Source organism: Podarcis erhardii (genome assembly GCF_964252035.2).
Source record: "Podarcis erhardii genome assembly, chromosome: 8".
Lineage (NCBI taxonomy): Eukaryota > Metazoa > Chordata > Lepidosauria > Squamata > Lacertidae > Podarcis > Podarcis erhardii.
In genome coordinates this window covers 38,761,932-38,780,671 of record NC_138499.1, presented here as the reverse complement: position 1 = coordinate 38,780,671, position 18,740 = coordinate 38,761,932, and the positions used below count along the sequence as shown (strand labels likewise).

General features: G+C 42.2%; 2 protein-coding genes across 2 annotated transcripts in view; both read left to right on the top strand.

Annotated features, from left to right (window-relative positions):
* The first annotated feature begins 215 nt into the window (after positions 1 to 215).
* On the top strand, positions 216 to 9,666 carry LOC309348849 (DGAT1/2-independent enzyme synthesizing storage lipids-like). The gene is made up of 7 exons (XM_081874629.1): positions 216 to 279; positions 739 to 1,065; positions 2,058 to 2,222; positions 5,352 to 5,545; positions 6,085 to 6,145; positions 7,498 to 7,637; positions 9,113 to 9,666. Coding segments are annotated over exons 1-7 (993 nt in total). The 5' UTR covers positions 216 to 278; the 3' UTR covers positions 9,218 to 9,666.
* A 5,957-nt stretch (positions 9,667 to 15,623) lies between these two features.
* LOC309348859 (DGAT1/2-independent enzyme synthesizing storage lipids-like) overlaps positions 15,624 to 18,740 on the top strand; it is a 42,769-nt gene continuing 39,652 nt past the window's right edge. Inside the window, exon 1 of the mRNA XM_081874644.1 lies at positions 15,624 to 15,647. The gene's annotated coding sequence lies outside the window, so the exon portion shown is untranslated. The remainder of the gene's footprint in view (positions 15,648 to 18,740) is intronic.

The following is an 18,740-nucleotide window of genomic DNA, read 5'->3' as shown; positions in this document are numbered from 1 at the left end:
GGATGAATGAGAAACACTGCTGTAACCCATCATTGCACAATGCAGTGACGTGTAAGAAAATGTGTCCTGCAGTTGCTGTGCTAGCTTAAAGAATAGGTACATCCACACCTCCAACTAAGCTGGTGTGGTTTTGAACTGGGGTGACACACCCTACTAAGGTGATTTCCGCCCTTGCATGCAGGAAGTTTCATTATGTGGGCAGCAGTTAGGTGAGAAGTTCAGAAGGAATTGGTGCTTCTTTCCGAGTGAGACGTAGGCAAGTGACAGTCAGATTTTCAAGTAAGTATGAGGGCATTTACAGATGACCTGTTCATTGGGCCTTCATCCTGATTTGTTTGCAGGGAGGTTATATTATGTTGTGTCAAGCAATTGCTTTCCCACACGTCCAGTGCACTTCCCTGTCACTTTCTGTATTGCAAAAAAAAAATCTGATTTGGGGAGGAAGAGGATTTGTTGTTTAAGAGGGTCAAATCAGTTTTTTGTGATTTTCAATTTTATATATTTCAATAATTTTACAATCATTTTAACATTTTAAAACTGGACTTCCTTCCCCCTCATTCTGTGGCTCCTTAAATTTATTTTGTATATTCTCTGCATATTCCAAAGTAACTTAACTTACTCATATCTTCAAATCTTCAAAGTGATAAACTGTCTTCTGTTTTTTTCTACGAGAAAAGTGAAGAAGCAACATCACTTTGGAGTAAAAATAATCATTTGTTTTTATTTATTTCATTACAGTGGATGAAATCGTTGCTATCACACCAGATGTTTCAGGGCAAGAAAATGTGGCTTGGTTTACTCATGTGCTGAAAAACTGGATTGGTTTCGGATACCTGGGAGAAAATGCAAGCTACATGGGTTACATTTTCGGACTGCTATTAATGCTTTTAATGCTGTCACAGGCAATATATATCTCCATGTTTTGCATGATGTACATTCTTAGCTTTCTTCTCTATATTTACAAGAAAATGAATAACATAGTTCAAGACACTTCTACTGAAGCATGGGTCACACCAAGAAGGTGGCTTTCAAGTGCTTTGGATATAATTGGAAAGATATGGCATGGTAAGCAAGTATTTCCTTAAATAACAATAGTGACAATGTTATCAGTCAAATGAGGCTCTGTCCCAGCAGCCTTAGTATGCCATCAGCCAGCCCACATTTTCCTACCTTCTTACTTATATCTAGTCCAGAGGGTGGCACAAGCTGCCAGCTTCTTCTTTCTTAGCCCCAGCGTTACCATGGAGCATAGGGGCACTCTTGACCTCTCTGCCTTCCGCTTTAGCAGTTCAAACAGGCACCAGTAACCACTGAATGCTATAAACCACTTCACTTCAGAAAACTGAGCTTCAGGATTAACTCTGAAGCAAGAGCATGAATATTTTCACTGTGCAACCAGGAACTCTGGGGTCAATATCATCAGCAGAAAAAAGAAACCTCGGCTTGAAAAGGTTTTTATAAGCCTGACAAAATGAATAAGTCCATACCTGTGATTAAATTACAATAAACGGGGGGCCAGATGAACCTTCCTGATAAGGGTATTCCACAAGTAAATGTACTCTCTGAAGTTTCCATTTGCTTCAGCTTCTTCTGGTGGAAGGAGGCTTCCTTGACAAATACCTCAGCACACAGGCAGACTGCTGCAAGGCCGCTCAGCCCTGAACATTTCAGGGAATATCATGAAAGAAGGGAATCTGATTTTCAGTAAAGGTGTTGTAGGTAACAAACCTGGGGCCATCACATAGAAAGAGCTGCAGGACAACATAGCATATGAAAAGATGAGCCATATAATCTGATCCTAAAACTCAGTTCTTCTTAAAGCTGCACCAAAACCCCCCACTTCACTCCATTTTGCAATATCATTCACATGTGGCAAAATTGGTGGACATTTTGGAGATGTGGCAGGGATCGTAGCAAAAGGCAGTGTATAAGTGTGATGGCAGAAACATTTTTCTAGGTGGCTAGTGGCCTCTATTTTTCCTCCACAAATCCCCTGGGACAAGTTGCTAACATGTAAGATAGCAATAGTAATCTGTTGCATTTTGTGCTGTTTTCAGGTTATGAAGTTATTGGCATAGAGCATATACCAGAAGGACCAGGGGTAATTGTTTATTATCATGGAGCTTTTGTTGTGGATTATATCTTCTTTGTAGCGAGATTATATACACTGACTGGAAGACACATCTACAGTGTAGCTGATAATGGGTTGTATCTACTACCAGGTAAAATACTTTTACTTTATATTTAGAATTAGAATATTGAAAATGACTCTAATACTGTGATGCGTCATAAAGAATATCTATCTGCTGACTCTGTAATATCATTTCCGCCCTAGAAGACTTCCAAATCCAAAGTATGAGCTTCCACTGAAAGGATACAATAAAGTGTTGTTAGGGCAGACAATGGTCAACTCTAATTCGCAAATACAGTGGTACCTCGGTTGTTGAATGTAACACATTCCGGAAGACCATTCAACTTCTGAAACGTTTGACAACCAAGGTGCAATGGGCGGTTCCGGGTTGGCGCCTCCGGCAATGGCGGAATTCCTCTGATCGGGAGGAATTCGCTCCGTGGAAATTAGGGTCTGGCCGCCACAGCAAAGGTGGAGACCCACTAAAATCACAGGTGGGAGAAGCCTCTGAACGTGGGATTCGGCTGGCACCTTTTGCACCTCCCCTACTCGCAGGGAGACCCGGTTTCGGGGATCCGGAGCGACGTGGGGTGAGCGGCGCGGTGCTTCGAATTGATTGCTTTTTTCACGGAGTGAAGCCGCATTGCTGTTGCCGGAGAGCGCTGACTTTTTCCTGTGGACAATTTGATTCTAAACAACTACCCGTGAGTAGAACGGAAAATTGGATTCTTAAACGTCTTAATTTGGCACCGAAACGGGGAGGCTCTAAACAGGAAATCTGCCTTCCACTTTTGTAAATAGATTGAAGCAAAGAGCTTGTAAGCTAAAGTCTTGGAAAGTCCTCTGTAAAGGATTAAACTTCCATCGGCTAAAATCATTAAACCCCCCTTGGAAGCAGGAGAAGAGGGGGGAAATTTTGGATCGTGTAAGCCTGCAGGAGAGAGGGAAGAAAGTCAAATTACCACCGCTCTGAACCTGGAAACGGGCTGCTAGCAAGACCGACGTTTTGGGAAAGTTCATTGTTGTTGACAGCTAGTTAAATAAGAGAAATACATTGTTTCCATTGTCTCCTTCTGCGTTTAAAAAGGAGTAAAAGTAACTGAAAATTGAAACAAATTTTATTGCTTGAACTGTGCCTAAAAGGATTGATACAAATAGAAATTGTTTCCCTCTAGAGGGAGCCTTTGAAGCTGTTATAGGAGTTGATCTGGGGGGATTTCCAGCTGCAAGATAAAAAATTGTGAGAACCAGGGATTGACCTTGGATTGTTTAAGAATGTCAACAGAAGAAGCCTTAGTGACTGCATTTTGTAAGATAAGTGATTCATTGGAACAGCTCCTCAAGAAGATGGACGTGATGACTATTAAAATTGACAATTGGGGTCAAAAAGTGACTAATTTTGGACAAAAAGTGAATATTTATACAGAAACTATTCAGGAATCGACACAGGAATCTATTTTGATATGGCAAACTGTGGAGAATGTGAGGGAGAAAGTTGTTATTGCTGAACCTAAAGTAATACAAGTGGAGAGGGAGAGAGCCCCAATTTTACAGAGGCAATTTGATGATTATAAGTTGTTGCCTTCTATGAGTGAATTCAGAGAAAGTCAGATTTTGAGGATTGGAGCCCTGCTTGGACTGGAGAAGGAAAGTTGGATAGATCCCCTCATGCAGGGATTTACTGACCTTTGGGACCTGGACCTGGGTCAGGAGGAGATTGGAGTTGTGGGGACCTTCAGATTTGGAGAAATTTTGAAACACGTCCTGAAATATCTTTTGGATTTTAGTTTTAACTATGGAGATTTGGCTGACCTGTCGAGAAGGAATAAAAACATTGCTAGGTCGGAGCTTCCCCGAGATCTACTCTTCAGCATCAAAGGAAGGAAATTAAGAACAAGATCAGCAGAAGACAAAGTAAAGTGCATGTATAAATATGAAGAAGACATGCAGAAGGGACTTGGAAAAGAGTTAAGAGCCTCGGACAGAAGATCACCAGGTTGATGGACTATATGGAATTGACGGAAATGACTGGCAGAATCTGAGACCAGGGAGAAGAGACGGTGGAAGAAGATTGGAAAAAGTTTAAAGTTTATTTATAGAAATATTGTAAAATTAATGAGTGTTAGAAAAATGTTGGAATGAAATTATATGGCTTTAGTAGAAATGTTATAAAGAGTTAAGCATAAATAAGTATTATAGTATTAATGGAAAATAAGGTTAAAATAAGTCAAGATAATTATAAGACAGAAAATAGAGAAAGATGGAAAGGAATTGCTGAAACAATTAATAGAATTGGAATACAAAAAGGGAGGTGAGAGGAGGTCGAGGAAACAAGGGAATGAAGGATAAGACATTGAAATGGTATGATGTATGTTTTTAAACTGTTTTTGTTCTGTTTTGTTTAGTTTAATGTGTTAATGTTGCATTGTGTATATTGCAATGTATTGTTTTTTCTTTCTTTTTCTTTTTCTTTTTTTTCTTTTCTTTTTCTTCTTTCTTTTGTAAGGTTTAAAAGTAATAAATATTATTACTTTTTATAATATTTTTACTATATTATTTTTTCTTTTCTTTTTCTTCTTTCTTTTGTAAGGTTTAAAAGTAATAAATATTATTTTTTTAAAAAAAGAGAAAATGGAGAAACTTACCTCGGAAGCCGTTTGACTTCCGAGGTACGTTCAAAAATGGAAGCATTCACTTCCGGGGTTTTGGCGTTCAGGTTCCAAATCATTCGGCTTCCAAGATGCTCGAAAATCAAGGTTCCACTGTAGTATGTTAGACCCGGTGGTGGCTGGTAGCATTTTGACTTGGTAGGGCAGCAATTTATAACCTTGCTGTTCTGGACACATACAACGCTTATTTAGATACATGTGCCATTACATGTGATGAGTATAGTTGTATAGGATTACACTATAAGAATTTGGTGGATACATTTGCATTGTAGCATGTACCAGAGTGTTACTCTCTCATACTTATATTTCAGTTAAACAATATACGTCAGAAAGATTGCCTACCATAGGGCTATACCTTCCCTGTTTTGACTTTTCAGAAAACTTGAGAGAATGGAATAAATGTCTGCAAAGTCTACACATCCTAATTATCATACTTTGAAAGACTGCCAAGCAGACTTAATTGGGGCCACATCACTGGAAACTGTATAATATCTATCTATACTATAAATAATACTGATAAAAATGTGATTTGTTCTGGGTGTATTTTTCAGGTGTCAGACCAGTTCTTGATTTATGTGTTTGCCTAGAAGGCAATAAAGATGAATGTGTGAAAATTCTGAAGAAGGGCCATTTATTGGGGATTGCACCTGGTGGACTTAGAGAAGGAAACTTTAGTGATGAGAACTACAACCTGGTGTGGGGTAAACGTACAGGTTTTGCACATGTGGCTTTACAGGCCAAAGTGGTAAGTAGCCTATTTGTAGTAATTATACATTGCCCACAGTATTGTTGATTGTGTGCAGTCAGTTGGTATTAAAACACACTTGTACTGAAGAAATATGGTACAAATTTTACAGACACGGAGACTGAAATACATGGTTGGCTTCCAGTGAGCAGTGAGTACACCATTCATTTCTAAATAGTAGCAAAAAGTGTTTTTACAGCTGGGCTTTAACACATTTTTGCCACTACAAAGATAAAGTGTTCAACTAAGTTGTACTAGGTTTTTAAAAAACTGAATATTTTGTTGACAGGTGTTTTTTTTAAAGATATACAATATGTGGTTCTTTTTGCCAACTGTTCAGTTTCTGAGCACTTATTTTCATGGATTTATCACTGCTTACTAAGCCAAAGTCTAAAACTGGGCTTCTTGCAGTCAAAAATATGTTGAGACTACTTTTTCTGGGCCAGCAGGGCTGGGGAGGGTCTTATAATTTTAAAATTTTAAAGTCTGGGAGCCAGTTAAAATGTTTAGTTTTTATCTTTCCTTTCCTTTTTTGAAAGCCCATCATTCCTATGTTTACACAAAATCTTCGAGAAGGATACAGAACATATGGGAAAATATGTGAGTTACACTTTTTATGTTCCTTTCTATATATCATTGTCACCCTTAATGTAACTTCTGCAATGTACTTTATCGTCCTCATGAATTGGCAACATATCCCATTCATGAAATCTATGTATATCTGATGTATGCTGCTTCTGAGTTTCATTAGGAAGTAGAGTTTGAATAGGTTCACTCTAAAGACCACCTAGGACAATGCTTACTGTCCATCATGAATCAGTGGTAAGCTGAAGTAGCTAGCAGCTGACACACAGCAACCGATGAAAAGCGTTCAGGAAAGCTTTTGGTCAGTGGAGATTGCCAGGGCTGACCCAAGGCACTTTGTTAGCTGAAGCGAGAGGCAAGATTATGATTCCATCCCTTTGGTCTTGCACAGAATCCTACTGGACTGTCAGTCAAATCTTACTTGGCGTGTCCTCCACTGCACCTGAGGACATCAGACTAGCTTATTATTATTTATTTAATTTGTTGGTAGTTTTATCTTGCTCAGGGCAACCCAAAGTGACTTAGTTTAGAGGTTCCTGGGCTGGCTGCAGGTGTACACAGCTGCATCCTTCACCCCTTGTCAACACTCATCTGCAGCTCTGCATGGTGCCTGAATTCTGCCCACTCACAGAGCTGCACTGTGACATCTGCAGGTGTTTCATGAGCAAGGCGATACATGCACAGTGTTTACTGGAGTGTATGGCCTGAGCTGGCTACATGTGTGCTTGCTTGCTTGCTTGCTTGCTTGCTTGCTTAGTCAGGAGCCGTTTACAATAGCACTGCCAGTGGCACATTGGAAGGAAGCAACTAGGCAAGATAGCCAGCCAGCCAGCTCAGCCCAACCACTAGCATTGCCATTGTTAGGGCACTGGTTCAGGAGGATGAGAATGATGGAAGTGCTCAAGCAGAATATCTGGGAGAGCAAATGCATCCCCACCATGTCTGCCACCTGAGGCAACTGCATTACTCGGCCTAATGGTAGAGCTGAGCTTAGAGGTTGTTTTTGCTTAGTTCTGTGTGATGTGGCCCTTAAGACACTGTGTGGCTTAGGGTGCCGGCTGAACCTAGGACTGTGCTTAAGCGATCTCCTTCTTAATCACAATCTGTAGCCAGTAACAAATATTGGCTACAGGTCATGGTTAAGGAGAAGGCATATCCTCAACCCCAGACTCAGACCACTCGCTAAGCCAAACCTTGGTTTAGCTGATGCCACACACTGAGCAAGATCAAAAAGATCAAAGCTGCGGTGAGAAGCCTGCATGTTTGAGCTAAGGCGTGGTTTGGCAAAGTAGCTTATATACATAAAGATTTCCACATCTGTGGGAATTCATTTTCTCTCTCAAAATGTTTTTCTCTTTCAAATGCAGCACTACTGAAGTGGCTGTATGAGAAGACTCGGATATTTATCCTTCCCATTTATGGAGGGTTTCCAGTCAAATTCCGCACATATATTGGAGAACCCATCCCATATGATCCGGATATCACTGCTAAGGAGCTGGCTGAAAAAGTAAGTTACCTCTACACTCAGAAAACTGTCCACATATATTGGTTTCTTGTGCAAACCACAATTCAGTTTTGAATCATTTTCTGCATATGAAGTTACTGCTTATATAAGACCAAAACTGGTATTCATTTTACATATTTTATGCATGTTTGTCATTCAGCCTCTCTTTTTTATTTAAGTTATTGACACTAAGCAAAAGCTAGCTAACCCAAAGAGTTCTATAACTGACTAAATGGACCCACAATCTGTAATTACATAACTTTTATCTACATTTCTGCTTAGACAGAGATTGTGCTCCTCAGGACTGCTTTACAAATAACAATTTCATATGCAAATCCATTTGCCGCTTCTAGGGAACCAGATCATTATCTTTCCCCACCCATTGGGACAACTTGCACAGGTGGGTAGGGTTACATGATGATGACAGCAGGTGACTGATAGGTGAAGAGTCTTGCCCACCTGCCAAAGTTGACCTGCAGGGTGAAAAGGAGGGGCCTGCTTCATCAGCTCATTCCCTACAGAAAGCATATTGGTGAGATGGCATCCAGCAGGATTGAACCCTTGCCAGTCAGTTGACATCACCCATAGGCAAACTGGACCCCCTCATGGCCAGGATTGGCCAGCAGGCTATAGGATCCCCACTCCTGTAGAAAAAAAATGACATTGCACTATAAAGTATGGCAAATGCACACACATATATACAGTGGTACCTTGGGTTACAGATGCTTCAGGTTACAGACTCCGCTAACCCAGAAATAGTACCTCGGGTTAAGAACTTAGCTTCAGGATGAGAACAGAAATCGTGCGGCGACGGCACAGCAGCAGTAAGGAGGCCCCATTAGCTAAAGTGGTACCTCAGATTAAGAACAGTTTCAGGTTAAGAACGGACCTCCAGAATGAATTAAGTTCTTAACCCCAGGTACCAATGCATTGGGTTGCATATACACTTGTGTGTTTGCACAGCATAGTGCCCACTGAACAAACATACTTCATTACTACAGAAGTCAACTGCATTTAAGTAATACTCAGAGTCCATCAATTTTTATTGGGTCTACTCCACCTTAACTGGATACCACTGATGCTTCTGCAGCCGAAGGTGATTTTATTTCTTGTTCTTATGCAGAAAAATTCTTCCTTTTCCATTACAGTCATACCTTGGTTGTCGAACAGAATGCGTTCCGGAAGTCCGTTCGACTTCTGAAAACGTTCAACAACCAAGGTACAGCTTCCGATTGGCTGCAGGAGCTTCCTGCACTCAAGAGGTAGCCGTGGAAGCCCCATCAGACATTCGGGTTCCAAAGAATATTCACAAACCAGAACACTCATTTCCAGATTGCAGCATTTGGGAGCCAAAACGTTCGAGTCGCAAGGCATTCGGGATCCAAAGTACGACTGTAATGATATTGCTACCTGTGAATACCGTTCTTCCAAATATTGAAAATAATTTCATGTCTTTTCTTTTTCTTTTCTTTTAACAGACAAAGATTGCCCTTGAAAATATTCGAAACAGATACCAAAAGAGACCAGGAAATATATTAAGAGCCCTCTTAGAACGATTTGACAAATATCACAAAGAGAACTAGTCTGTCTGCTTTGGATGTTCTGGTGGATGACTTATGCCAGGAATGAGACATGGTGTGTTTGTCCCTGTTGGTTCAGCTGGACCTCTTGGTGGGTTTCCTTGGTGGTATGCTTCTGGGCAGACTTGCTGATATGGGACTTGGAGGCACTGTTTTACAGTGACTGTTTCTTCCTGGAGGGACGAACCCAGAAGGTGGTGCTGGAGAACTCCTGTTTGATGCCCTAGCGGTTGTCCTGTGGGGTCCCTCAAAGTTCTATTCTGTCCCCCATCCTATTTAACATGTACATGAAACCTCTGGAGGAGTTGTCCAGAGTTTCAGGGTTAAGGTGATGACACCCACCCTCTGTCATGGATACTGTAGTTGAGATTCTTGCATTGCAGGGACTTGGACTATATGACCCTCGGGAGTCCCTTACAACTCTACAATTCTCTGATTCTGATTCTCCTTTCCACCTAAATCCAAGGAAGCTGTTTCAGTTCTAAACCAGTATCTGTCATCAATAATGGACTGGATGAGGGTGAACAGACTGAAATTTATTCCAGACAAGACACAGGTGCTCTTGGTCAGTCAGAAGGCAGAACAGGGAATGGTGATTCAGTTTTTGCTGGATGGGGTAACACTTCCCCTGAAGACACAGGTTTGCAGTTTGGGCATGCTCCTGGACTCAGCCCTGAACGTGGATGCCCAGGAGTGCATTTGCACTGATAAAGCTACTATACCAGCTGCACCCATTTCCTTGAGACATCTGATTTGGCCACAGTGACAACACGCCTTAGTTACATCCTTTTTTAATTACTGCAACATGCTCTACCTGGGGCTGCCTTTGAATAGTGTTCAGAAACTTCAGCTAGCTAAAGAAAACTGCAGCCAGATTGTTGACCAGGGCTTGTTATGGGGAACAGACAATTCCCTTGCTAGAACAGATCACTGGCTGCCGCTATGTTTCCAGGTGCAACTCAAAGTGCTGGATATGAACTTTAAAGCCCTATACAGTGGACACTCGGGTTGCGAACGTGATCCGTGCGGGATGCTCGTTTGCAACCCGCAGCGTTCGCAACCCGCAGCGGCGCATCTGTGCATGCGCTGGTTGCAATTTGGTGCTTCTGCGCTTGCGCAAAGCGTGATTTAGTGCTTCTGCACACGCGTGGCCGCCAAAACCCCGAAGTAACCCGTTCCAGTACTTCCGAATTTCGGCAGTCCGTAACCCAAAAAAACGCAACCTGAAGCGTCTGTAACCTGAGGTATGACTGTACAGCTTTAGGTCCAAGCTACCTGAAGACTGTATTCCCTCATATGAACCTGCCTGGATTTTGAGATTTTTCAGGAGATGCCCTTATCTTGGTCCCTGCACCGTTAGGGGGACGGTTGGCAGGGTGGTGGAGAGTGCCTTCTCAGTGGCAGCCGCCACACTTTGAACTCCCTTCCTAGAGCAGCCAGACTAATTCCCTCCATGTTGTCCTTCTGTCAGCAGGTGAAGACTTTCTCATTCCAATAGGCTTTGGGGAACTGGCAGCTTTTAATGAAAGTGCTGGCACCATGTTGTTTTTATTGCAATTATTGTTATGGATTTAATAGGTTTTTTATAATCAATGTTTACTTCTTGTTGTTTTAATTATGGGCCTTTTGTGTGTTTTAGTGATTCTTATTTTAATTTCTAAGCCACCTTGAGTCCTATCAGGGAAAAAAGTGGGGTATAGATAAAATATCATCATCATCATCATCGAATTGAATAGTTGGAAGGAACCCCAAGTGTCATCTAGTCCAACCCCTGCAATGCAGGAATCTCAGCTAAATCAGACATGTCAAATGGTCATCCAATTTCTGCTCTAAAATCTCCAAGGAGAGTCCACCACCTCTCATGGGAGTCAATGCATTGGGTTGTATCCCACTGAAATTAATAGAACGTTGTCATATCCATTAATTTCTACTCTTAGGAGGACTAGCATTAGATGCAACAACCTGCTTTATCTTATCAATTAATCTTCCATTCTTTTAAAACATATCATTATGCAACCACTGTATGTTTTGAAACTATTAAGATGTGTACTTCTCCCCAGCTTAAGGCTATTATAAATTATGCAACAGAGCACTCATGCCATGTGATTCCCTGAACTCTATCTAGTTTAGATATGAGGTGTGACATTTTCTTGGGTAGGCAGTCATTATAATCTGTTATCAGTATCAGGCTTTACTTTGCAAATAAGCAAACAAAGCAGCTATCCATACAATTACATCACCAAATTATATGATGCAGTTGGAATTAAGGTGTGCTTGGAAGTAACATCCACCAATTTTTAAAGGAGTGGTTGTGCAGTTGAGCCAATGTCTTAATGGGTGTGTGTAGGATTGCAGCCTTGGATTTGAGCTGCAATATAATCATACATGAACCTTATAGTCCGGCCCCCCACAAGGTCTGAGGGACAGTGGACCAGCCCCCTGCTGAAAAAGTTTGCTGACCCCTGGTTTACAGGGATTAAAACAAGCAAGATTGCAATAAAATAACACAAAAAACAATCAATACAACGCCATTATAAAATCACAAATTATTTTAAAACAAGAAACTCCATTTAAAAGGTGGGGAACTTGTAGCAATAATTCATTATAAAATTATAAAATAAAATAAAATAAAATCTACAGGGTAGTAGAACCAGTATAAAACCAGTGTAAAACATAGTTTAAAAGGTCTAAGAAAATAAAAAGCTATTTGTCTTGCTCAAGAAAGATATTACAGCAATTGCATGGTGTGCCTCTCTGACAATGGCATTGCACAGCCAAGGGACCAGTTCTGAACAGGCTTTCTTACATTGTTACGAGATCACAATTTACTATAATTTTGATGTAACCTATGCATGGAATAGAAGGCTGAAAATCGAGTCATTGAGAGACACAGGAGCACAGGCACAGCCAGGATTTTTGTTGGGGGGGGGCAAGCTTTTGTTAGGGGGGTGGAACCTTACATTTGTATTGACTTGTATTGACTTGTATTGATTTGAATTGATTTGGTTTGTATTGATACACCCATGTACAGGGATACACCCATGTACAGGGCAGCCTGCACCATCATGACCAAAATCCAGGTGAAGCAAATACTTAATAAAATTAATAGACTCTTATTTGGGGGGGGGCAACTTGCCTTTATGTGCTTCCTTGTACTGTTTCATTTCCTTAATAAAGAAACTAACTGCAAGTTAGCCTCGCGTCTACCTCTCTGACCTGCTCTCCCTGTCAGCCCCATGATACACCAGAAAATAATGACAATCTAGTCGTGATCATATAGTGGTTAGTACTCTGCATTGTGGAAATAATGACAATCAGGAAGTGCCCTGATTTTAAATCACAGAGCCTAGGGCTTGCCAATCAGAAGGTTGGCGGTTTGAATCCCCGTGAGGGGTGAGCTCCCATTGTTCGGTCCCTGCTCCTGCCAACCTAGCAGTTCGAAAGCATGTCAAAGTGCAAGTAGATAAATAGGTATCGCTCCGGTAGGAAGGTAAATGGTGTTTCCGTGCACTGCTCTGGTTCACCAGAAGCGGCTTAGTCATGCTGGCCACATGACCCGGAAGCTGTCTGCAGAGAAACGCTGGCTCCCTCGGCCCGTAAAGCGAGATGGGCGCCGCAACCCCAAAGTCGTCTGCGATTGGAGTTAACTGTCAGGGGTCCCTTTACCTTTACCTTTAAGTTTCCTATGTATTTCTATGCATGCATTTAAAAGTGAAAGCTTGATTTATTTGGTTTAACTAATCACAATTTAGTCTATTATCAACATGTTGCTTACAAAGGTCTGTGCCAATTGATTCTGTTGACCTTTTCAATAAAGATCCTATTTTTTAAAAACAAATGAACTGCTTGAATATTCAATTGTATTTATTCTTTGACTCAAGAAATCCTCAGAGTGCCAGTTTCACAACATGCCCCACTCTCAGCATATTTGTATTGGCTAATTTAAGCACAAATTCGACTCATAGCTGTGAGGCATTTGCAAGCTTTTTTGCGGAGAAAGTCCTGTTGCTCCGCCGTGACATCCCTGCCAATTTAGATACAGTAATAGAACTGAAGGCCCCCTCAACTGTCTTTCGGTCCAGTATTGGACCATTTCAATCGGATACTCCCTGCTGATGTGGATAGATTCCCCCAAGCTGGCAGGCTCACCACTTGCCTCCTTAATCCATGCTCGTCTTGGCTGATTAGGGCGTGCCCAGATGTCACACAGATCCCCCTGGTCAAAATTATAAATTTGTCCCTTGGCACGGGGACATTCCCAGGGGAGCTGAAGGAAGCAGTGGTGTGTCCGCTCTTAAAGAAAACTTCATTAGATTCTTTAGATCTATCAAATTACTGCCCAGTTTCGAATCTTCTGTATCTGGGTAAGGTAACTGAGAGAGCGGTTGCTGAACAGCTTGGTAGGTTTCTGGAGGAAACACTGGCTTTAGATCCATTTCAGTCCGGTTTCCGTCCTGGTTTCGGGATCGAAATGGCTCTAGTCGCCCTAACGGATGATCTCCGTAGACAACTGGATCGAGGCAGGTTGGGACTGCTGATTCTCTTAGATTTGTCATGAGCCTTTAATATGGTTGATCATGATCTTCTGGACCACCGCCTCGCCGACGTGGGGATACAGGGCACAGCCCGACAATGGCTGTGCTCTTGCAAAAAACACCATGGTGGCTGTCACCAACAAAGGCCATGACTGTAAAAAAGGTCAACATGAGGGACGAGTGGGTAATACATAAATAAATTCTCTGGGAGGAAGATAATCAATTACAGCTTTAAAATATTGACGAGATAAAAATAAAAGGTTACAGGCTGGCTAGAGTATCACCAAATACATGAATTATTCAAACAAGATAAAAAGAAGGGATTTGGTCAAGAACTTTCAAGATTCAAGAAGGACCTGATATATAATAACCAGAAAACTCTATCTAAAATGTATAAAATTTAGAATGGTTGGTAAAGGATGAGGAGGTAAAACCAACTATGGTGAAGTGGGCAGTGGACTTAGGTCATAATATACAGTTGTCAAGAGTGGGGGAAATTATGGAAGGAGGACATTAAGTTCACAGCATGCTACACTATTAGGGAGAACTATATGAAGGTGTTCTATAGGTGGCACTTAACACCAAGCAGAATTGCTTTAATGTATTAAATATAATCGGACAAGTGTTGGAAATGTAAAGAAGTGGCGGGCACAACATATCATGTTTGGTGGACATGGAAATAGATGAGGAAATTTTGGGAGGTAGTTTATAACAAATTTAAAAAGATGTTTAAAATCTCATTCCCCAAAAAGCCCGAAACATTCCTCTTGGGGATCATTGGGAATGAAATTCCAAGAGACTTTAAGAAGGTATTTATGTATGCCACCACGGCAGCAAGAGTCTTGATTGCCCAGAATTGGAAAATGGAGACCTTGCTGACCAAGAGAGACTGGTTGATGAAATTGATGGAGTATGCAGAATTGGACAAGCTGACAGGTCAGATAAGAGATCAAACAATACAATTTTTTAAAAATGATTGGAATATATTCAAACAATATGTGAAAGACTGATGCACATAAGCTCAGCTAACTAGCCAGGCTAGAGGCCTTGTGCCTTATCTTGTGCTAGGAGCAGCGTTACTCCCAAGGTTGTAAACAACATTACTAAGTGTCTACATTTGACAAGAGAGAGTCCTCTGTTTTCTTGCCTAATGAATAGGTAATGAAGGAAAGACCATGCATGGTATAATTAGTATTGTGTTGTAACTTTAGATTGAAGGAAGTTTAGGTATATGTATTGCTTTAAAGAGAAAACAGCTATGTATATAAAGCAGGCCCCACCCTTTCGGGCTTTGCTCAGCTTTTGGAGAGCAATCCCACAGAGCCTTTATTGCTAGCAATAAACACCCTTTTGTTATTCCTCAACGCTGCTGGAGTTTTTCCTTTAAGTCCAGACATTTATTTTGCTACAAGACCATTATGGAGAATTAAAAATTTTGACCGGTTTAGAATAACTCCTGTAAGGAAAAAAATAGTAAAATGCAATGAACTAGGTTACTGAATAAATTGCTATGTTAGGAGGGGCAGTTAACTAAGTAAAACTGAAGCCCCAAGTAAGAAGGGGAGGGAAGTCAAATGCTAATGGATTACAGATGAATCAAATAAATAAGTATGCATTTGTGTGTGTGTTTTCCCTTTTATTGTGTTTTAAATATATATTGTTTAATTACAGGAAAATGAAGTTGTTAGAATGTGGTATGATGAATGTATGTCTAAAGAAACCAAGAAAATGAACTGGCAGCGGGCGGGGGGGGGGGATACAAGTTGTCCCATACAGGGCTGATTCACTTCTTCTTAGAATCACTTCCCTCTCGTTTCCTTCTCTATTCTCAGTTGTTGTTTTATTGGCCCTGCCGCTCCTGTGGCAATACATTGCGTGGGCAGGACTTCAGGCTGCAGGTATGTTTCAATGCTACAGAGCAGCTACATGCCAATTAAGTGGGATGGGGACCAGGCTGGGCTGAATCCTTGCTGTGTTTACATTTGCTGTGTTTACATTGGCTTTAGTTTGCTTCTACATTTATATAGGTTTATCCAGATGTGCCCAAGGACTAGGGTTTCTCTATAACCTGGGGATGTCTAGGATGGCTCTTTCAGTGTCTAGTACCCCTCTGAAAATACAAAATAGGCCAAGATTAGCACTTTATGTAGTATCTCCTGGAAAGTTATTTGAAGGATTCAATTACTTGCCTCAACAAACCAAGAATAACTAACTGCATATACTGCCCAGAAGATGCCTTAGAAGATGTGCTAACCTGCTGATAAAACTACAAGAAAAGTCTAGAAAGATGCACATAGAAAAAGAACACAAAAGATGGACTCCTCCAAAGGGATACAGTGGTACTTTGGTTCTCAAACTGAATCTGTTCTGGGAGTCTGTTCGGCTCCCGAAACCATTCGAAAGCCAAGGCACAGCTTCCGATTGGCTGCAGGAGCTTCCTGCACTCAAGGGGAAGCCACGTCAGACATTTGCCTTCCAAAAATGTAAAGGCAATTTAGGCTTATCAGGAACGTAAGTAAAAAGTTTGTGTTTCATAGACTTGTAGAGTTGGAAGGAACCCCAAGGAAACTGAGTACACAGACCCCCATCAAACTGGAAACCATACCAGACCCTGCTAAGCATTGTAAATGTGCTAGCAGTTGTGTTTGTCCGTTTGTCCATCCGTGAAGAAGGGTCAGCAGGGTGGGTGTGTGAAAACCAGTTGTGTGAAAACTTTAGCCTGTTTACAAACTGTCATCTTAAAACCCAGGGGATCACCACACCACTCTGAACTGGTTTGGGAGTCTTCTCTTTCTAGAAGACCTCTCCCCTCCTGACTGAGATGAAACTCAAGTAGATTGTGACCTCCTGGCACTGCCTCAGCCTCCTGTTCCTTTGGCTTAATACTCTCACAGGACGCTACACACTGTCCTTCTCATTAAGCTCAGAGACTCCTTTCTCTAGCTTTAGATATTTTCCTCAAAGTGGATGTTTCTACCCAGAACCAACTGTCTCTCTTTCCAACTCTCTCCCTTAAGCCATCACCCGCTCTGCCTCTCAAACTAAACCCTATCTCTATGTGAACTCTCTCTTAGAAACTGCTCCTTTTATTCTCTCTCCCAAAGTGCTGCTCCACTTTTGGCTTGCTGTCTTGGTAGCCAGTCAGAGAGAGGCTCCACCCCACTGGTGGAATTCTGAGGCATTGCACAACCAAATTCTGGTCTGGCTCTGCTGTCTGTCACACAGGCCTTCATCCAAAGAACTCGGGGCAATAGTTCTCAAGGTTAAGATACAAAATTAAAGCACAAAATAAATAGTCAAAACAAAACAATTACCACCTCTCCCACAAACACATTTAAAAGGCCATATAATATTAATCAGCCAAAGGACTGGTTGAAGAGGAACATTTTTGTATGACACCTAAAGATGCATAATGAACATGCCAGATAAACCTCCCTAGAGTGAGCATTCCACAAACAGGGAGCTGCTGCTAAAAAGGCCCGTTCTCCTGTTGCTACCCTCTGGACCTCTCATGGAGGAGGCACACAAAGAAAGTCCTCAGATGATGATCGCAGAGAGCAGGATACTTCAATCTTTGCACATTTCGATGCCCTGCACACTTCTTTCCCTTTTGATTCTTTTTTTCCATTTTTTTTTAATTTTCCACATTTATAACAGAAATAACATACAAAACACAATAAAGAGAACACATTACAATACTAAAGAGAGAGAAAAAATAAAAACCCTTATTGCTTCTAAAACCTTAATTAACTTTCATTGTTAACTGGCTTCCTCAAATCCCCCTGTCAGGGAACTGCCATCGGAGTTCCAAGTGGTGGAGGGGCTCCAGGATGCTAGGAGACCCTCGGATGCGGAGGAGGGAACCAGCAGGGGGAGAGGGAGAGTTTCAGCGGAAACAGAGTCAGAGGAACGGCTCCGAGACGCTTCCAGTGAGAACAGCGGGGAGAGCTCAGGACCTCCTCTTGGGACACCCACTTTGCGCAGGAAGCTGTCACGTAGAGAATCTAGGCGTAGTTTCTGTCAAAGAACTCTTATGTTGGAAGAAATTCCGGAAACGCCCACTGACGGATTCTGCCAGCGATTAAGGCAGCCATGCACCGATGGCTGCGCGGAGAGGGACAGTCTTGAAACTGATTACAAGACTCTGAGAGTGTAAGCGCTCACACACAAGTAGCCCCATATCTCATCACAGCAATCTGTCAGTCCCTGACGCTACTTGTGCGAAGGAAGGCATCATGAGCAACCCAACCGGAGCCGGAGGAGCGGGAGGAGCTGGAGGAGGACCAACTCTGGAGGAGAGAAACAGAGATTTGGAATGCCAGCTGGCTCTGCTAACGGCGCGGCTTGATGAGAGGAGAGCTCAGGATGCACAGGGGAAACCCACCCCCATTGCAAGGAAGGTACCGGGGTTGGTGCAGAAATTTGGGGGTGACCCAAGGAACTACCAAGCCTTTAAGACAGAGATGCAGTATGCCCTGAACCTGCAGTATGATGCCTTTGCCGATGAGGAGGCGAGAGTGGCTTTTGTGATTGGACACCTTGAGGGAGGGGCTAAAGACTGGGTTCGACCCCTGATGGCATCAAATAATGACGCCTTGAAAGACTTGAGGAAATTCTTTATCGCTATGGACTTGATGTTTTCCAGCCAGATTGAACAGGGTGTGGTACGCAGGCAGTTGATGGCGTGCAAACAGGGAAATCAATCAGTCCGAGAGTATTGGGCGCAATTTACCATGCTCATACACAAACTGGGTTGGGACCTGGCTTCGGACCCGATACAAATGTTGTTTGAAGAAGGCCTAGCCCCAGCGGTGAAAGATGAACTTTCCCGCGTGCCCCGTCCGGAGTCCATGGATCAGCTGACCAAGGCGGCGCTTACGATTGGTGCGCGCCAAGAGGCGAGGGCTCTGGAGAAGCGGGAAGGGAGAGGAGAGCATTGGAATGATTTCCGCATTCCTGAGATGCCAGAGCAACTTTCTCAGCCAGTGGAA

What these genes read in the sequence shown, in the direction of transcription:
- LOC309348849 (XM_081874629.1), top strand. An exon ending in AATTGGAAAGATATGGCATG is followed by an intron (nt 1,066 to 2,057) that starts GTAAGCAAGTAT and finishes TGCTGTTTTCAG; the next exon opens with GTTATGAAGTTATTGGCATA. An exon ending in CTAAGGAGCTGGCTGAAAAA is followed by an intron (nt 7,638 to 9,112) that starts GTAAGTTACCTC and finishes TTCTTTTAACAG; the next exon opens with ACAAAGATTGCCCTTGAAAA.